This window comes from Pleurodeles waltl, chromosome 4_1 (assembly GCF_031143425.1).
Source record: "Pleurodeles waltl isolate 20211129_DDA chromosome 4_1, aPleWal1.hap1.20221129, whole genome shotgun sequence".
Classification (NCBI taxonomy): Eukaryota; Metazoa; Chordata; class Amphibia; order Caudata; family Salamandridae; genus Pleurodeles; species Pleurodeles waltl.
In genome coordinates this window covers 363,879,524-363,899,583 of record NC_090442.1, presented here as the reverse complement: position 1 = coordinate 363,899,583, position 20,060 = coordinate 363,879,524, and the positions used below count along the sequence as shown (strand labels likewise).

General features: G+C 43.8%; 1 protein-coding gene across 3 annotated transcripts in view; it reads right to left on the bottom strand.

The window, feature by feature from the left end:
* The window catches only part of PDE3A (phosphodiesterase 3A), a 955,418-nt gene that overhangs the window by 58,178 nt on the left and 877,180 nt on the right, over positions 1-20,060 (bottom strand). For all 3 annotated transcript variants that reach the window (XM_069228518.1, XM_069228521.1, XM_069228520.1), the window contains one exon: positions 12,493-12,696. In XM_069228518.1, the coding sequence (XP_069084619.1) occupies positions 12,493-12,696 (204 nt within the window). The remainder of the gene's footprint in view (positions 1-12,492; positions 12,697-20,060) is intronic.

The window sequence follows — 20,060 nt, the reverse complement described above, 5'->3', positions numbered from 1 at the left end:
TAAGCTCCCTTTCTGTGTGGCTCTGTAGAGGGAATGCATAAGTCCAGCTGTCACACCACCCCAGGTGTATATCAGAGACAGGCAGTAGGCACAAAATGGCTAAAGCAGGAAAATGGCAACTTTCTAAAAGTGGCATTTGCAGAAATGCCATTCAAAATGTGACTTCACCATAAATTATGATTTTAAATTGTGAGTCTAGAGACACCAAACTTGACAAATTTATTTCAACCAGGTTGTGAATTACACTTACAAGCTGTAATAATGTGATCCCAAGGTTATCCTATGGGAAAGATAGGCCTTGCAGTAGTGAAAAAAGAATTTAGGAGTTTTTCACTACTAGGGCATATAACATTTAAAAGTACATGTCCTGCCTCTTACATACATTGCACCTTGCCCTGTGGGTCACATACAGCCTACCTTAGGGGTGACATATGTATTAACAGGAAAGGTTTAGGCCTAGCAAGAGGTTTAGCTTGCCAGGTCAGGGTGGCAGTGTAAGCTGCACAGACAGGCTCTACAATGGCAGGCCTGAGTCTTGGTTAAGGGGACTACTTAAGTGGGTGCCACAATCCATGTTGCAGGCCCACTAGTAGCATTTAATTTAAAGGCCCTGGGCACATGTAGTGCACTTTACTAGGGACGTGTAAGTAAATGAAATATGCTAATTTGGTATGAGCCAATGTTACCATTTTTTAGGAGAGAGAGCACTTTAGCACTTGTTAGCTGTGGTATAGTGCATAGAGTCCTAAAGACAGCAAAAACAAGGTCAGAAAAGGGTGGGGGCAGGCAGAACTTTGGGGGGAGAAGACCACCCTAAGGCTGTCAGGTCTAACATCAGTACCTGCCATTTGGGTTTGGCCAATGTGACTTACACTTTGTAAGGGGTTTGAACACTGCCACTGAGGTGAAGTCAGCAGACCACAGTACACTCTCAGAGTAACAAAAGCAACAGAATCATCCCAAAAATGTAGGGGAAAACATGCAAAAATAGGTCTTTCCATACAGTCTCATATTCACACCAAATATATACAAACTGAAGAAATAAATGTGGTTTTAACGAAGATTTCATGATTTAAGAGTACTTCCAGTTAAACTTTATATAACAAATGCAGTTGAATCCTGTGCACCACTTTATCCGGTAGACAGATACCAGAATTGCTATGCGAAGTGACTGATCTGTGTTCCTTTGTAATGTGTGTGCTGGATATCTATGAGGTACTCACCACAGAAATGTTAGATACACTTTTTAATACTGAAACATGGAACTGAGAGGATATAACACCTGATTTGGCATCCACATGCCTTGAAAGTTACAAGAATCTCCTCCTAACCCACCCTGAATAAGTAGAGGCTTACCAGTTGTCTTTAATGATAGCTAGGCTGTCCTGTTTTCAGTGGGTTTTGGTGGTGTTTTCTTTGTCTTCCAAGCCCTTTGAAAACAATGCTTATCAGTGTTTATTCAGCTGTCCTAGCCCTCAAAACAGATTAAAATTGTGTTTAAAACGTTTAGGCTCATTTATAAGCCCATTGAGCTGCCGTAGGCTAATTGTTTTCTGACTGTACCGCAGCGCAGAACAGTTGTCCACCCTGCACTGTATTTACAAAACTGGCGCAATGGAACCAATGCACCAGTTTGTAAACCCTGCACCACATTATACCTGCGCCAGCTATAATGTATGCAAGGGAGGCATTCCTCTGCAAAGGGGCCCTTAAGAATGGTGCAGTGAAATCTACAGGATTTCACTGTGTCATTCTAGCATAATTTTTAAATGCTTGCTCAGGGCAGGCATTATAGTGAGGCTGTGATTTGCTCTATGCGCATTCCCGCGCTTTGCTGGATTTGCGGCAACATTTTTGTCACTAGTACAGCAAAGCACCATGGTGTTGTTAGGGGGTGCAGGGTGGAGAAAAGCAAACTGGTGCATCGTGAGTGATGAACCAGTTTCTTGTAAATGAGGCCCATTGTTTTTTGCGGTGATTGTTATGAATGCATATTTAATTCAAAGGAGAAGTAATGCAGGGTATGTAGTGTCTTCCCAATGGAGGTATACCCAACGGACATATTCTAGACACATCTCTTTACTCTTCCTCACATTGCATTACCTCTCACGCTCATTCGGTCAAGTCTCTGTCTGGTTTACAGCAATTTAATGGATTCGAAAGTAAGGGCCAGATGTAGGAAAAAACGACTCGCAATGCCGAATGCAGGATGATGTCTCTGACACCATCTGCGAGTCGCAAGGGGGTCGCCATGGCCGACCTCATTAATATTAATGAGGTGGGTCGAAATTTGCGACCCCCTTGCGTGTCGCAGCACTCACAGGGATGGTGGCCTGCTGGAGATAAAGCAGTTTTTTTTTGTAATGCAGCGCGTTTTCTTTAAAGGAAAACGAGATGCATTAAAAAAATGAAAAAAATGAAACGTGTCAGTTTCATTTTTTTCAGAGCAGGCAGTGGTCCATAGGACCACTGCCTACTCTGCAAAAATGTTTTCAAGGCCATTCACAAAGGGGAAGGGGTCCCATGGGGACCCCTTCCCTTTTGCGAATGGGTTGCCACCAGTGTGACACTGGTGGTAACTGCGATTGCTTTGTGACCGCGGTCACAAACAATCCTACAACGCACTGTGACTTGCAAATAGGAAGGGGAATACCCCTTCCTATTTGCGACTCGCAGTCCCATTTTACGAGTCGTTAACCAGGTTATCGACTCGCAAAATGGGAATGGGCATCCTAATGTGGGTTTTGCGCCTCACAAACAGCGATTTTCGCTGTTTGCGACGCATTAAAGCCTTTCTACATCTGGCCCTAAGAGTGCTATATTCAAATGCTTTAATAAACACATTCCTGGATACAATTAGGGGTCTTCAGCTACCTACCTGCCAATAGCATAGTAACCTTGTGAAACCTTTGAAATTTTCAATTACACCAGATTAATTTGTGGTCCAGAATTCTATAACACATAAAACTTGATGCTTTAAAGCAGGCTTGCCAATGATTGACTGCACTCTTTTTCTGACTACATTGCTGCTGATATGGATGTTCGTAGCTGGCAAGTGCCCCCATGGCAAATGTCTCACTTAAGTCAACCTTTTAACAAACATCACATTGTATTCTAGGACTTGGAATTTGACTGTTAGAATTGTAACATTTGTCTCAACCTCCTCCTCTACCCCCTTCCCCCACCAAAAGCAGTAAAGTGCAGTTGAGTAGAAAGCCGGGGTTAGCTTGAGGTATCACACATAACAATGGGACACTTTGCTGCAATGAATTTCGTTGGTATGCAGAAAGTCTGGTGTTATGTTTTCACCACTATCCCATATGCATGGTTTAGGAAGAAACAGAAATGACTCTTTGTTTTCATTTCTTTGAATTACATTTTAGTTTGTGTGTGTGCAGGTGTTGATTAGTCTTTATATGTTTTCACTGATAAGGACTATTTCCCATTCAGGGAGGTGTTATCCATTACTATAGGTTAAAACGTAAAATGGGATTGCCTAAAGATAGCTTAAATGTACAATCTTTCAAATTAAGCCTTTTTCACCTCTGTTGGACTGCCGCAGTTTTCAATTTCTTGCTCCACTTCAGGCTTCATTAGTGGCATATTGTTTGATTGTTCACTTGGGGCCTTACTCAACTTTGCTGACCTGCCAGAGACTTTCTGGTGCAGCTACTAAACTCTCACTTCGCCTTCCTTCTACAAGGGAGATTTTAATGTAGGGGAGAGACGACAAAGAATGAGCAGGCAACTCATTTTATTAATACATTATTGGCACTTGATCTCTTTGAAAAGGTAAATACAAGCACACACAAAGATTGTCATATGCTTGATTTAAGCCTTGCCCTTGAGAGATTAGTGGTATGCACAGACATCCCTCTGCAGGCATAGGCAGGTCATTTCTTGATTTATTTCAGATTGGAGGAGTTGAGAAATGTGAATAACCTGAAGGGTGGTAACAGAAAGCCCATTTCGACACAGTCACGAGGGAAATTAAAAAACAATAACCTCATGGATACTTTTGGAGCCTCAGAATGGGAAAATGGCTTGGTGAGTTCAGGCTACAAGAGCTATCTCAAGTGGATTCAACCTGTTCTAGATGCTGTTCTTCCCTTTAAACACATCTCAGCACAGAAAGGCTCGTCTAGAACCCCCATGGTATAAAGCTTCTCTGAAAGAAGGTAAAATCAGATACAAATATCTTGAAAGGGTGTGGCCCTAGAACCTAAACTTGAGCTAAAGATAGCACTAAAATCTTACAAAAATATGCATTTTCCACAAAGGCAGTTTCCAGGCAAATACGATTTTAGGAGCTTGTAACCACTCAAAAGAAATAAATTGTGTATATCCCATTTGGAGTGCAGAAGTCAAGCTGTCACTCCTGCCTTTCCACTCTGAATTCAAAGCACTGCGTCACGGTGTGCTGCTGGGATCTGCACTCAATCCCATCTTCTTTACCACATACATCCGCCCGTTCGCTCAGCTTTTAAGATCATATGATGTTAATTCATTGAACCACGCATATAACACTCAACAGTTATTTCTGATGGCAATACAGTGACCAATCCCATCTCTTTTTTTCATGAGTGCACGCTAGCAGTGGTGTCCTGGCTGTCCCATAATTCTTTGAAATTCAATGCAGATAAAAGGGAAGTGTCTTTTTGTTATAACAATCACCTCCCCTCTGCCATCGCCAGAGGCATTCGGGTCTGTAGCTTTAGGAACTTCCCTCATTCCTACTCAGAAAGTGAGACATTTTGCAATTTAGGTTTCCATCTGGGCAATAAGCTCTCCCTTGCCAGGCAGGTCAAGTACTTATTTCCCACCTGTGTTATGCTCTTACACAGTTCTCCATGCTCACTAGTGGTCCAATCAACTATTCCTATTTGTTTGGTCTACTGCAATTGTCTTTTTCTGGGTTCATCTGTTGGAGTTATAAAATGGCTCCAGTGGATTCAAAACGCAGCTTCTAGACTAGCATTATGCTGGCCTCGCCATACTTCTGCAGCTCTAGGTTCGCTTCGATGGTTGTAATAGTGAAGAGGATTAGCTTTAAGTTACTGTGTTGTGTACATAGGGCTTTCTCTGGCAAAGAACCTTCCTATCCTAATCAGATGCTTCTACACTACCGTCCTGTTCGTAGGTTACTCTTTTTTAAAGCTTAGCTTGTTGACGTACTTAGGTTTAACCGTGAACAGTTGGAAAGCACATCTTTTTCTGTGTGTGATGGGCACCTTTTTTCTCCCATTTTCATTGTGTAAAACACAAGATCTGCTATGAACAGCCTGACTTTATAACCAATAGGTGGACCTTTCGCTCCCTCTCAGTTCCTCCTTTTGCATTACATAGAACCAGGATACCCTTATGTCTTGATGCGCTATACAAGTTTGCATAACATAACGCCACATGCCAAGGCCATACGGCTAGCTAAAAGAAAGCCTGAAAGATGAGCTAAGACACAACAGTATTTGGGACATTACATGTGTGGAATTAAGTGCAAATAATGTTCATAGCAAATAGTTTAAACTGTTAGATCGAGTTTCATATATAAAAAGTTGGTTAATGGGATTTTATCAAGTCTGGATTTAGTGACACAGCAAGTTTTTCTTTTTTTTTTCTTTGGAAAGGAGCAGAATAAGGCACAGAGGTAGTTTGTTGAGAGGAAATTGCACAAAAGAGACGGAATTGTTTTTTTAGAAGCGAGTGAGATAAAGTGCAAAAGTAGGAGGAGAAGGGCACTTCTTGCACAATATTTCCTGGAAACACACAGGTTTTCAACAAAAATGAACATTTGATTTCAATGTTAACTGCAGATACTGGTACACCATGTGCAAAGACAACACAGGGGGTTTAGTATTAGATAGTTGTGTTGTTCTTCCAAATTCACTTATTCAACTTCTCCAAAAAATGTCAAGAACCCACAAATTGAACAATGCTAAATGTATCCATCTCAAATATTGTCTATTTTATTTATTCCGAAAGGCACCAAACTCAATTACATTTGCACTATTACATTATTTAGGTTACACAACATCTGTTGATGTAATCAAATAAATCATATGCAATACACATTTTGTAGATCTCAGACCTGTAATGGCTATTTTAAAGTAGTTGTAGGAGCTGGGTGAAGCGTTTGGGGGATCTCACAACTGCCTGTGGATCTTCTTTAAAGAAGTGGTAAAATGGAGCATTTCCGAGCACATTTCCTTTCATAAAATCAACAAAAAACAGTAGTGGCTTGGAAGATCCCATATCTGAGACAAGCCATAAAAATACTTGCCATATAGATCATGCAATAAACATCATATAAAAGTATGGTAACGTATCTTCAAAATTCAATTATTAAATTTGATTATATTACTGCATTGAGAGGCATTTATTAAAAAATGATAGTTTTTAAACATTAACTTAGAAACATTCCCGCCCCTCTGCCCTGCTGACAATGCCAATAGTGAATTAGCGGACAAGTCAGTTGTCAAGTTCCATGTGTTTCCTAGATGTTTATTATATATTTAGCAACATTAAAATCCATTAACTCAAACATGAGATGTTTTTGTGCAGTGCACATCATGAACTCATGGGAAGGATATCTTATATGTGATAAAGAGGAAAAAGGAGGTCAGTGAAATCAAATATTTGCCCAGCATCAAACAATTTGGTCAAGCACGGAAGCCAGGAATGAGCCCAGGTCCGCTGGTTTCACATTGTGCAATTCAGCTACTAGATGAGTAACTCCTTCTCTTGTATGTTTCATGTCAAAGGTTCATGATTTGCCTTTAATTCACATGAGGTTAGAGGGTTAGAGCAAGGGGGGAGGGATAAGCCACATAAAAACTTGGCTGGGTTTGGGCTGGAGTGTCCAGGAGGACCTTAAACTGAGCCAGAGCCAATCATCTAGATCGAGATTTCTGAGGCACTCCGAACACCCTTTTTTCAGCGTAATTCACCGCTAGGAGCTATGACTGTCAGAACAGCCGTGGTGATGGGTGTGCATGGGCTGAGCCAGCACAAGGGGTTCAAACTGAGTACAAATGCTTTTGGGCCTGGAAGGCACAAGTCACTTGTGACCATGTCAATAACCTCCCATGGTGTCTGTATGCTGCACCATGCCTTCTCAGGTTGTCACGGCATAGCAACAGGTAATGGCTACGAATGTGAAACAGTCATTCAGCATCCTCAGCTGCTGATGATTATAGTGCGACCTGGATAGAAGTCTAGCACTCTCCCTGGTAGCATTCTGGAGCTGACACATACGTTGTGTCTAAGATCACAGTTCATCTGCTAAAGAGGTGAACTTTCATAGGGAAATATCGAAAACCTATAGGAGGAGACAGGGCAATTATCAGTCTCAGCCTTCCATCTTTGCAGGTATCCTCTCCATCTGTGCAAACTGTTCTCTTCTTTTATAAATGAAACAACTTTTCAAATAATACATAATCGACTAGTACACCCAGAAAGGAGCACAGAAAGAAAACAAAAAGCTGCTGTTCTAGATGGGCAAATGCAACAGCTTGTATAGAATCTTGTTGAGTTCCCCTGAGAGATCCACTTGGAGACAAAATAGGGAGTCGGTTAAATTATCGACACACCATGTACTACTCGATCAGTTGAGAAATTTCATCACTTTCTGCTTTTTATAGATATCACAAACACAATTGTTTTTACCATGTTTTCTAACACAAATTGTTTTAGTTAGATATGCATCAATATATTGGATCGACTTTAATTGGTGTTATGATAATTAGATGTGTGTATCAAAATAATGAACCCAAAGGAGCACACGGCAATTTTTAGAAGCTGGGATATTTCATGCATATGTTTTTTTCGTAATTCCACTGTTTGAAGTTCTCTATAAGGAGGCACATTTCACCTGGGAGAGCAAACGTGCTATGGAGGACCCACACACTTAGGACCTGATTTATATATGTTGGTGCAAAACTGCACCAACTCAGTTTTGCACCAAAAAGTTAGCACCGGCTTGCACCATTTCTGTGCACCAGCCGGGCACAATATTTATGGAATGGTGCAAGCCGGTGCAAAGGTTAGGCTAGCGGCAAAAAAAATTACTTTAGTCGGGTTGGGCTGGTGTGAGAGAACAGGACTGATTGCAGAGGCCCCCTAGCTTTTTGCCCCCATTTTCCACTTTTTGCTGGTGTTTTCCTGACTCTGATGGTGCCCTGGGTACTGCTAACCAGTCCCAGGGCTTGTGCTCTGTGTAAAATCAGTATGCAAATTAGGCTAATTATAATTGGCTAAGTCAACCTACCTATAAGTCCCTAGTATATGGTAGGGCATGTAGGTTTAGGGACCCCATAGGTGCCCATAGGTGCACTGCTGAGGTGCCCAGTGTCATTTTAAAGGCAGGCCTGCCTTGCTGGCTGCTTTTAAATTAAAGTTATATGCAAATTAGACTTTGGAATTAAAAGTAGTTCTAAGGTCTTAAACTACCTTATTTTTACATATAAGTCACCCCTAAGGTGTGCCCTATGTGCCCCTAGGGCTGGGTGCCATGTACCTATAGGTAGGGACCTTATAATAATAGTTCTATAAGCCCTGGTGAGGTAAAAACAGCCAAATTAATTTTCCCTCATTGTAGTGAATGGCCTTCATAGGCTAGAATGGGGAGACTTTATTTTAATTTTAAAAGTCCCCTTAAGTGACATATACAAAGAGTTTGGTATCAAATTAATTGTTGTAATAAATCCCACAACTTCCAATGGTGGGATTTAATATAACTTGCTCAGGTAAAGAGTTTTAAACTTTACCTGAAAAGTTGCCAACTTCAGCCCTGCATTGTGTTTGCTGCTGTGCTCTGATTGGCCAGCCTCTGGCAGCCTGGCTAGGCTGCCTTGATGAGGTGTGAAGTGGCCTGGCTTCACACAAAGAGATGTGTCTGTGGGAGGGGATCTCCCCTCAGCAGATGGTGAGGCAGGAAGGGGGAGGGCTGCCAAACTAGTCTTCAAAGGCAGAGAAGGACATTTAGAGCAACCCAGCAACACCCCCACATCCTGCAACACCAGGCAACTAGGTGCCCCCTTGATTAGAGTAGGAGAGGGCAGGAGAGGGGTGTGGTTATGATTTTTAGCCACACCAGTGGGTGGGCTCAGCAACATGTAAGCTCCAAAAATCACTTTCAGCCATGATGGATTTTTGAGGAATGTTGCCTCCTGGGATTGATTTTTGCCACACTTCCCAGGAAGTGGTCATCACAGGGGGAAGGACCCTACCCCTGATTGGAGAACCAGGACCCCCCAGTTTTTAACCGAGGAGCAAGGATAAAACTGGCAGACCTGCACCCACACCTCAGTTCCCTACCACATCCCTACCAGGAAGAACTACAGAAGAAGAAGGAATCCCCTGCTGGACCCCTGGCCTGCACCTGGACCCTGCACTCAGAAGGACTGCACCAGCTGCACACTTGGGCTTCACCACAAGAAGGACTTTGCCTGGCTTCAACTGGTTCAAGGAGGGACTCCCTGTTTGCTACAGGTACAAAGGAGCTGCCCAGAGTCCCCTGCATCAAGTCCTGCAAGCAGAGCCCAGCTGACCAGCGTCCAGTGGCCATTTGAGGATTCTGACCAGGTGCATTCTGGGAATTGTAGTCCCAACTCCCAAGGAGCAAATTAGAGCTTCTGGAACCTTGGATCAAGTTGTGTACACTTCAAGGACACAAAAAGGATCTCTAGAAGGAGATCCAGAAGTTTGGAATCGTTTGGAGCAACTCCATAAGTTGAAGAGGTGCATTGTGGGAGTTGTAGTCCCAGACCCCAAGAGCCACACCAGGGCCTCTGAACCCTTGGCTGGTGCTGTGGACCACCTTCCTGAATCAAACACTTCTGACAGTAAGTGTGACAGTGTTACCTTGTGGGTGGCCTGAACTCTGGACTTTGTTCCTTTCCAGTGTGACCTTTTTTAACCCTTTGAGCGCTAGTTGCTTCTATGCGCTAGAAAGCATTAATTCTTTAAAAATTCGTATTTCCGGTTCCCCTTATCCGATTTTATAATTTTTGGTGTCATTTTAAAGATAAAAATATAATCTAGTTTTATAAATTGATTTCGGATTTTTAAACTGTTTCCTGTGTTTTATTTGATTACTGTTTCGTGATATTTGAATGCTTTACGCCTTGTCTCCTAAGTTAAGCCTTGTCGCTCGTTGCCAAGCTAGCAAGGGTTGAGCTAGATTTAATTTACTAAGACCTAACTGGACCTTAGTGAAGGTTAGTGGCCTACTGCTAAGTGTAGGTACTTACCTGCCCTTACCAATAACCCATTTTCCAACAACTGGCAGTATGGAAGAAGAGGTTTTTGCACCAAAACGCTAGGCGGATTAGAGTAAAAAAAGACTCTAATCTGCCTAGAGTCATTTTCTGACACAAAACCATCCATACCACATGACTCCTGTCTTAGAAAAGACAGGAGTCATTACCACCACTCCAATGGCCAGCACAGGGGACCAAGTTTCCCCTGGGCATGGCTAATGCACCCAGTGCCATGTAGGGGCACCCATTTCAGGGCACCCAATGGCACTTTAAAAAATAAAATAACCACCGGACTCCTCGCTATCACCAACTGTATGACAGCAAGCCACCTCAAGCTGAAATCAGAAAAGACCGAGATCATCATCTTTGGCCCCAACAAGTCAGCATGGGATGACTCCTGGTGGCCAGCCACCCAGGGGTCGCCCCCAACACCCACCACCCATGCACGCAACCTTGGCTTCATACTAAACTCTTCACTCTCCATGACCCAGCAAGTCAATGCCATCTCGTCCTCATGCTTCAACACCCTTCGAATGCTCCGCAAGACCTTCAGGTGGATTTCGCGGAAACCAGAAGAACGGTCACCCACGCCCTCGTTAGCAGCAGACTGGACTACGGCAATGCCCTCTACTCGGGAACAACGGCCAAGCTCCAAAAAAATCTCCTGCGCCTCCAGAACGCTTCAGCACGTCTCATCCTCAACCCTCTCTCGCCACGAACACATCTCTGCCCACCTCAGGGACCTCCACTGGCTACCCGTCAACAAAAGGATCATCTTCAAAATCCTAATCCACGCTCGCAAAGCTCTCCACGACACCGGACCGGCCAACCTCAACGATCGACTTAACTTCCACAACCTGACACGCCAGCTCCGCTCTGCCAACCCCGCCCTCGCAACAGTCCCCCCGATTCACCGTACCACAACCGGCGGCAGATCCTTCTCCCACCTCGCCGCCAAAACCTGGAACTCCCTCCACGCCAACCTACGTAAGACCCAGGACCTCCTGACCTCCAGAAAGTGCCTCAAGACCAGGCTCTTCCACCAGTAGCACCCCACCCCAGCACTTTGAGACCCTTCCGGGTGAGAAGCGCGCTCAACAATTTGATTGATTGATTGATACTTACCTTTACTTACCTATACTTACCTGGGATGGGGTCCCCCATCCTCTGCTGTCCCTCTGGTGTGGATGGGGGAGTCCCTGAGGCCTCAGGAGGTCACCTGTAGGCTTATTGCATGGTGTTCCACCATGGAAATAGGCCCACAGGCCCCCTAACGCCTGCCCTGACCCAGGTGTTAAAAAATGGGGCAAAGGAAGTTTTGCCCCATTTTTTGACCCCCTCCTCCTTCCCGTGCATTGAATCATTTTTTACACGGGAACGCCTACCTTGCATCTCATTAAGGCAAGGTAGGTTTCCACTTCCAAAAATGACTTTAACTCCATAAATTTGGCACTAGGTGGGTCTAGCACCAAAGTATAAATATGGAGTTAGTTTTGAACCGAATTAGAGTTAAAAAAAAATGACACTAATTTGGTGCAAACTGAGTATAAATAAGTCCCTAAATTGCGTAGTAGCACTATCTTCTCAGGGCAGCACCCTTCCCCTCGTCCCTTGCATTGTGTTTGTGTGCTGTTTTCCCTAGGGTTTTCCTATCTGCTTGTGGCTGTAATGAGCTTGGCACCCCCATCAGTGCACACTCTGTTAAGCTCCGTGTCTCTCTGCTCAAGGCATTTCAAGTCTGCACAGTGCGTCATCAAAACGTGTGATATAGTTTCATAGACTCGATTTCTCTGCTTCCCCCCTACAGCCTCTATCTCATCCTGTGACAACTTGGGAAAGTGTGGGGTGACATGGCTCTCCAGTCCCTGACTGGTGTTGCAGTGCTTGGGCCTGAAGTCCCTGAGTTAACTTTGCCTCCACATCATTAGGAGGTTGAGAACAGCCCAGGAATCTATGGCTTTGCCGGTCTGCTGACCTCCATAGACCTCAGAGGTGTGAGATCACCAGCCTGGCAAATGCTCTTTGCAATCGGATGGCTAGGCGCATCAAGGCATTTCAAATACCGCACTGGGGGTGAGTGCAGCTCCCGGTCAGTGAGCATGTAGGAGTGTGTGCATTTTTTAAAGATTTTCAATGAACTTAAACTGGGGGAGAAAATAAAGAGGGTAGAATCCAGTTGGCAACCACCACTGTATCTAGCATGATCATCGGTGCAGGTATGATCAACTATCCTCACCTTTGCATTGAATTCAGCCAGGAAATCAAAGTGTTTCTTCAAGTCGGTGGCCAGAATTGCTTCAATAACAAGGAAACGAAAACGTTTGAATTCCACATGCTCCAAGTTGACTAGGAAATTATACTCCGGACGAGACATGAACAGATTCCAAGCTGCTGCTGCGTGATGGTTCTCCAAGACGGAACGATCATTGTACAGCACCGCCTAGGGAACAAAAGAACTATTTTAGTTAGTGCCATCTAAGCAGGCAACAAATAAACAATATGAGAAAGGAATAAAGACACTGAATTATAATTTATGGTTATACTGAATAAACCCTGTGTTGAAGAGTTCAGCAGGCACAATAGTGCAAACAGATATGTGTCCAATCATCTGACGCTCACAGCTATTAAAACAAGCAATGGCAATAGGTCTGGTTTTAACAAGCTGCTCCCTGCACTCACACATATACACTGGCCACTAAGGGCACACACACAGGCGCACTGCTCAGCCTGCACTCATATAGCCACACCACTCTACCTGTAACTCACAAAGCACATCACTCACCCAATACTCAAACAGGCATGCTTACCCCATACTCAGACACTCACCCTACACTATTAAAGACAAGCCCATGCACTCCCTCTGCCACACTGCTCATCCTGCACTATCTCAGGCAACATGCTGACCCAGCACTCATTCAGTAAGATGGCTTATCCTGCACTCACATATGCACACGGTCACCTTGCACTCCCACAGGCAACACACTGACCTTGCACTCACTCAGGCACACCGCTCTTCCTGCCCTCCTTCAGGCAACATGCCGACGCTGCGTTCATTCAGGCACACAGCTCGTTCTACACTCATTCAGGCACGGGCTCATCCTACACTCATTCAGGCACATGGCTCATCCTACACTCATTCAGGCACACGGCTCATCCTGCACTCTACATTCCAGTCGCCCTGTATTGTTAGAGGTACACCTTTAACGCTGCAACACCCACATTCTTCCCCTAGTACCTTGACAATGAGAGAAAAAATAAAATAGATATTTATTGTTGCCGACTCCATGGTGCACCTTTTTCAACTGGAGGATGACGAAAGGCTGAAATGACACCTTGTTAAGAATTATGCAGAACTATTCTACCAATATGTCTTACTTCCATGGATTATTAGAAAAAACACACACAAACACACACAATTCGGACACAGGAAGTCTGCCTCCAAAACCAGGAAAGGTGACTCCAACAGACACGAGGCCTGTTGTCTTGAAAGCTAAATGTATATGCATCAAAACACAAAATCTGAAGGGGGGATAAAAGAGTAGAAGATGTAGACAGAAGAGAGGAGGTCGGACCTATGTTGTGTCTATGTGACAGAGGGATACATTTATTTTGTCTACTATAAGCATCTCTAGGAATAACACAATGTAAGTATGGTAAGTGCTCTTGCAAGAAAAAAAGGAAGATTTGGAGACCGAGGGTTGAAATTAGTTTTATGGGGGAAATCCGAACTCAACATGTAAGGGGTGTCTTTGAACTTAGAACCCTGAGGTTAACGGTTTGGGACATTTTTCACCACACAATCTGGAATATACATTTCGCTGCTGTGCACGAATTCTTCATTTTCCGACTTAAACTCTTCAATGTTCTTTGCTCTCGTCAAGTATCAGGATACTTTGAGCATGCAGTACGAGTTTTAGTTATTTCGAGTGAATCAACTTCAAAGCTACCCTGGAATTCATCTTTGGGGTGTGCATTGCTACAGATCAAAGCTTCCAGATAAAACTGCCATTACTCTTACTGCACACACTCGAAATCGGACCCTTAACAATATGGTCTCCCTCATTGGTTTGGGGGGGATGCGGTGTTTGTCTTTGTCCGTGAGACAGTCTTCCTTTCTTACACTCCCCCCTCACGAGACATGCCAGGCTTAAGTGACTGCTGCTGTAGTTTTTGACAGATTAGTTTACATGGGGAGGTGCACTGACAGTTCCTTCAATCCAGTTACTCTTGTTACACACTGTACCAGGAGCAGGATCCCCGGGTCACAGCTACCAACCTCAGCTTTCCATCGCTGTAGAATAGTGCATACCACACTAATGAATACCTGGGCAGACAGATCTGCAGAAAAGACATGCCTTACCGCATAGTGACCCCAACATTCATCTCGCCTTCTTCAGGACGAGACCTCACACACAGACAAGTACAAAGAACAGGCCAGAGTTCCAACTGATCAGCACAACCAGGAAAGTGCACTTATGAAAGAACATGGAGAACAGGAAAGTACAGTTAAAATACGTACAATAAAGACCACGCCTTCCAGCTTTTGAGTTCTATAACAAGGGACCTAGAAGTCCACTGACAGCTACCCCTCCAGCCACTGAGTGCTAGACAATGCACTTAGAGAGCACCCTTTGTGAAGCCCAGAGAACACTTTGCTGCATTGTTGTTCCCCACTCTTCGCCTCATAGTGATTAGCAGTTTAGAGCAGTGGTTCCCAACCTGTGCTCCGGGGACCCCTGGGGTTCGGCGAAGCCTCCACAGGGGGTCGCGACTGCTTAGAAAATGAAATAATATTAACAGATCAAGTCCCCAGCTTTCAGTAATGACTCAGTGGGGCGGGGGGTCTCTGCATTCCAATAAAGATCATTGGGGGTCTCCAGGCTCCAGTGATAATAAACGTGGGTGTCCACAGAAGTAAAAGTTTGGGAACCAGTGGTTTAGAGCACATAAAAGATGTGAAAACTCATTCTATCGCCCATGTTCATTAGCCTGCGGGTGTGACTGAATGCCTGCACAGGGTGTCTGAACTCTGAGATGGCAATGGCGCGGGTGTTTCCGGAATATGAAAAGCCAATGAAGAGCGCAGTGTAAATGTAGACTTACTGCAGGCATTGCATTTGCTAGTTCTCAGGGTGTCAGGTAAGAGAGCTCCACTCGCTGTGCAACATAGTTGCCTCTGAGAACAAAGGAATCCAGCTATAAAATGGGCAAATAGGAAAAGGTGCACATTCCGGAATATTCCCACAGTGCATTCTGACGCTCAGAATCAGATACCTTTCACAGCACTGGGAATTACATTCTTTTCCCTGTTCCCTGCTCTGATCTCGGGAGAACTGCAAAGAACGCTCGATTCGCACCTGGTGCAGCTGCAACTTTAAGGGCTGATCCTACAAGCAAAGATAGTTTTTGCAAAAGCTGTGAGCACTGACCACGTCATGACACATCAGTGCTGGCTCATGCAAAAGCTAACATATGGGCAGAGACAAAACTCCTCTCTTGGTAGTACTTCTTAAAGCTCCCTTTTAGTTTATTATATGAGGTAAAACGGCAGGTGGATAGTCAAGCCAGACCTCAAAAAACACATGGAGCAGAATATAAAGATGTTGCACTCTGACCACCGCTACACAAGTGCACGTTTTCTTCTTAGAGAACAAACTGTAGATCTGAGTACCGACTGAGATATGCATGAAGCTGTTTTTTATGTTTAGGAGAAAGTAGGTGTTTACATCACACATATCCCCCCTTAGGTAGGGCAGACAAACTGTAGTGCCTCTCAGTGGGAGGGAGCAATTGGCCATGGCTGGGAACTGCTCCCCATCACCTTGAAGCTGATCCTGTAGGCTAGTCAGCAAAACACTCCTCAGAGTCCATGCTCGTGCACACATTCACAGGCAGAGATACACTAGAGAGGGATCATTGGAAAATAGGGATCAATACTCGTATCAAACAGTACACAGTAACTTAAGTGTCCTTTATGAAGCTTTGATGTCCCCCAACACCAAAAGACTCATCGTTTGTAAAATATGCTAGCAACTAACATGCTAACAGCTATTGACCGCAAAACAGAAAGTGGTCCTCTGGAAAACTGAGAAGGAACAGTTATATGACATGCAATTTGTTTTCTAAATAAATATTTTGAACATGCACGCTATCTGAATCTGTGTTTAAGCAAAATCCATCTCTATCGGAACTGAACACTTTTGCTAGCAGCTGGAACACACTGCGCCCTCTTTAAAATAATATATAAATGATAACTATTGTACAGTCTGCTAAACTGCATAACCTTGTAATTGTGAACAGATTGAATGAGTACAAGAGTCAATGCATTTTTCGCTGGAGGCTCAGAACTAGTGTTTATCAGATTCATAGAAAGAGACTTCTCCAAGATGTTGAGAAACCAGACTCCAGCTTCCAAACACTGGTAACCTCTGTCATTTTATCTGCCTCCTCAAATCTGCTGAGTTACATCATAATGTATTGCAAGCAAACAATGCATGACGTGCATGCTCCAATGTAAAACCCATTCTTACCAAGGTATTTGCTGTTCATTAGTGTGACTGGGGAAATAATAAATAGTATGCAATGGGCATAACAAAAATATCTACCTGTATATTTTACACAAAAAACAGTAAGCGATGTGTAGCAAACAGGAGATTTTGTGTACAAAGACATAGAAGGTGCTTGCATCCCTATATTAATGGGAACCATCCAATTATGCATTTCTACCAGTACGTAATACATGCAAATCAGAATTGTACACAAGGAAACTAGCAGGTTCTGGATGAGAATCAGTGCATTATGCATGCAAATGCTAGCACATTTCAAGACTCAAGCAATCAATACATTAGGTATAGGAACCGTATAATTATGTATGTCAACCACTACTGAATGCATGCAAATTAATGTGATATTGATGTAAACCTGTAAGATATACTTGGGAAGTAGCGAATCAGTGCATCATACATGGAAACCCGCAAGTATCCCTTACAAACCAATAGGTTGTACATTATTAACAAGATATTATACATACAAATCTGTACATTACAGACTGAATCCATACATATACCTGAACCAAGAATTATGCATGCCAACCTGTAGACTATAAATGCAAACCAGCATATACTACTGTTAAACCAATAGGTTTCCCTTTTCAACCAATATATTAGACAGGCAAAAACCAGTACAAGAGCGAATCATTTTTTTATGTATATGATTAGTACACTAAACTTCTGCACCGATGAGGTAACCTTACAAAGTCGCACAATATAGTGAGGAAATTAAATTTATTTGCATATACTCACCCCACCCAATCCCAAATCTATGGACTGATGCTCCTGGTGTACGACCTTTTGAATACTTGAGTGCTGCCGTTCAGTGCCAAGTGTACGTGCTCTGACTCCTAAAAACATGTATAATTGGCTAATCCCAGTATGGCATATTTATATTTATAAATTGCTAGTATATGGTACTTTGTGTAACTAGGGCCTGTAAGTTAAACTAGTGGACCCCACCACCTCCTGTGCCACCACAGAAGTGACCATGCAAGGCATTTCTTCAGACCTGCCACTGCAGCCTGGGTGTGCAGTTTTAAAAATTCAAACATGCAAAAGAAACCCTTTTTCCAGGCGTAAACCTTCCTTTTCAATACTTAGAAGTGACTCCTAAGGTAGGCCCTAAACACCCAAAGGGCAAGGTGAATGGCATTTAGAAAGTAGAACATGTATACTTAATGTTTACAAATCTCCATAGTCGTTTTTCACAGCAGCATTGCTGGCTTTCCCACGGAAAAGCACTGGCTTTCATTATAACACTGTTAGAAATGGGGTCTTTGGTTGACAGTCAGGTTACCCCCTGCTCAAGCAAGGACCCTCACTCTAGTCAGGGTAAAAGAGAATCACCATCAGCTAACCCCTACTTACACCCTTGGTAGCTTGGCAGAGCAGTAGGCTTAACTTCAGATTGCTAGGTGTAAAGTATTTGTACCAACACACACGATAACGTAATGAAAACACTACAAAATGACATAACACAGGTTTATAAAAATAGAAAATATTTATCTAAACAAAACAACAAAAATCCACAATACACAAGTCAAGTTATCAATTAAAAAGCAAAAAGAGTCTTTCTGTAGTTTCAAACACACATTAACACTGTTAGCGTGAAAATGTACCTTGGGTGCTTCAAAAATAACCCTCAACGGGCGAGTGTGCGTCAAAAAGGGCTTGTGATGCATCGATTTCACTCATGAGCGAGGTCTTGCATCGTTTCACCTTTCATCGGGTAGGGTGTGCCGTTTATTCTCTCCCCAGGAGAGCGATGCGTAAACCTGGTCAGTACTCTCAGGTACGGGCAGGCCTTGCGTTGTTTTTACACGTCCAGCGGCACTTGGGTCAGAAATCCAGCTGCACGATGATTCAAAAACCATGCAGCGTGGGTTTCGATCTTTGAGTCTCCATTAGCGATGCTACGCGTGGTTTCTTCATCCGCAGATCGGAGTAGCGTTGATCTTTTCCCCGCACGGCGCTCTGTGCATGGATTTCCTCCTCTTAGGCTGCCAGCTTCTCCTTTCATGGTACCAGGAACTGGGTGGGCACCACAGGGCAGAGTAGGAGTCTCTCCAGAGAGAAGTCTTTGCTGTCCCTGAGACTTCAAACAACAGGAGGCAAGTTCTAAATCAAGCCCTTGGAGACTTCTTCTCAAGATGGAAGGCACACAAAGTCCAGTCTTTGCATTCTTACTCTGGCAGAAGCAGCAATTGCAGGATAGCTCCACAAAGCACAGTCACAGGCAGGGTAGCTCTTCAGCTCTTCTCCAGGCAAAGCTTCCTTTTGTTTCCAGAAGTGTTCTAAAGTCTGTGGGTTTGGATGCCCTTCTTATACCCAATTTCTCCTTTGAAGTAGGCCTACTTGAAAGTAAAGTCTCTTTTGAATGTGAAATCCTGCCTTGCCCAGGCAAGGCCCCAGACACGCACCAGGGGGTTGAAAACTGCATTGTGTGAGGGCACTCAGGTGTCAGTGACCACTCCTCCCTCCCCCTCCTAGCACATATGTCTCATCAGGAAATGCAGACTACCCCCAGCTCCCTTTGTGTCACTGTCTAGTGTGAGGTGCAACCAGCCCAACTGTCAAACTGACCCAGACAGGGAATCCACAAACAGGCAGAGTCACAGAAATGGTATAAGCAAGAAAATGCTCACTTTCTAAAAGTGGCATTTTCAAACGCACAATCTTAAAATCAACTTTACTAAAAGATGCATTTTTAAATTGTGAGCTCAGAGACCCCAACCTCCACATGTCCATCCGCTCCCAAAGGGAATCTGCACTTTAATCAGATTTAAAGGTAGCCCCCATGTTAAACTATGAGATGGACAGGCCTTGCAACAGTGAAAAACAAATTTAGCACTATTTCACTGTCAGGACATTTAAAACACATTACTATACGTCCTACCTTAACCATACACTGCACCCTGCCCTTGGGGCTACCTAGGGCCTACCTTAGGGGTGTCTGACATGCACGAAAACAGAAGGTTTAGGCCTGGCAAGTGGGTACACTTGCAAGTCGAATTTACAGTTAAAACTGCACACACAGACACTGCAGTGGCAGGTCTGAGACATGATTACAGAGCTACTTATGTGGATGGCACAACAGTGCTGCAGACCCACTAGTAGCATTTGATTTACAGGCCCTGTGCACTTCTAGTGCACTGTACTAGGGACTTCCTCATAAATCGAATATGCCAATCACAGATAAGCCAATTACATACACATTTTGTAAAAGAGCACTTGCACTTTAGCACTGGTTATC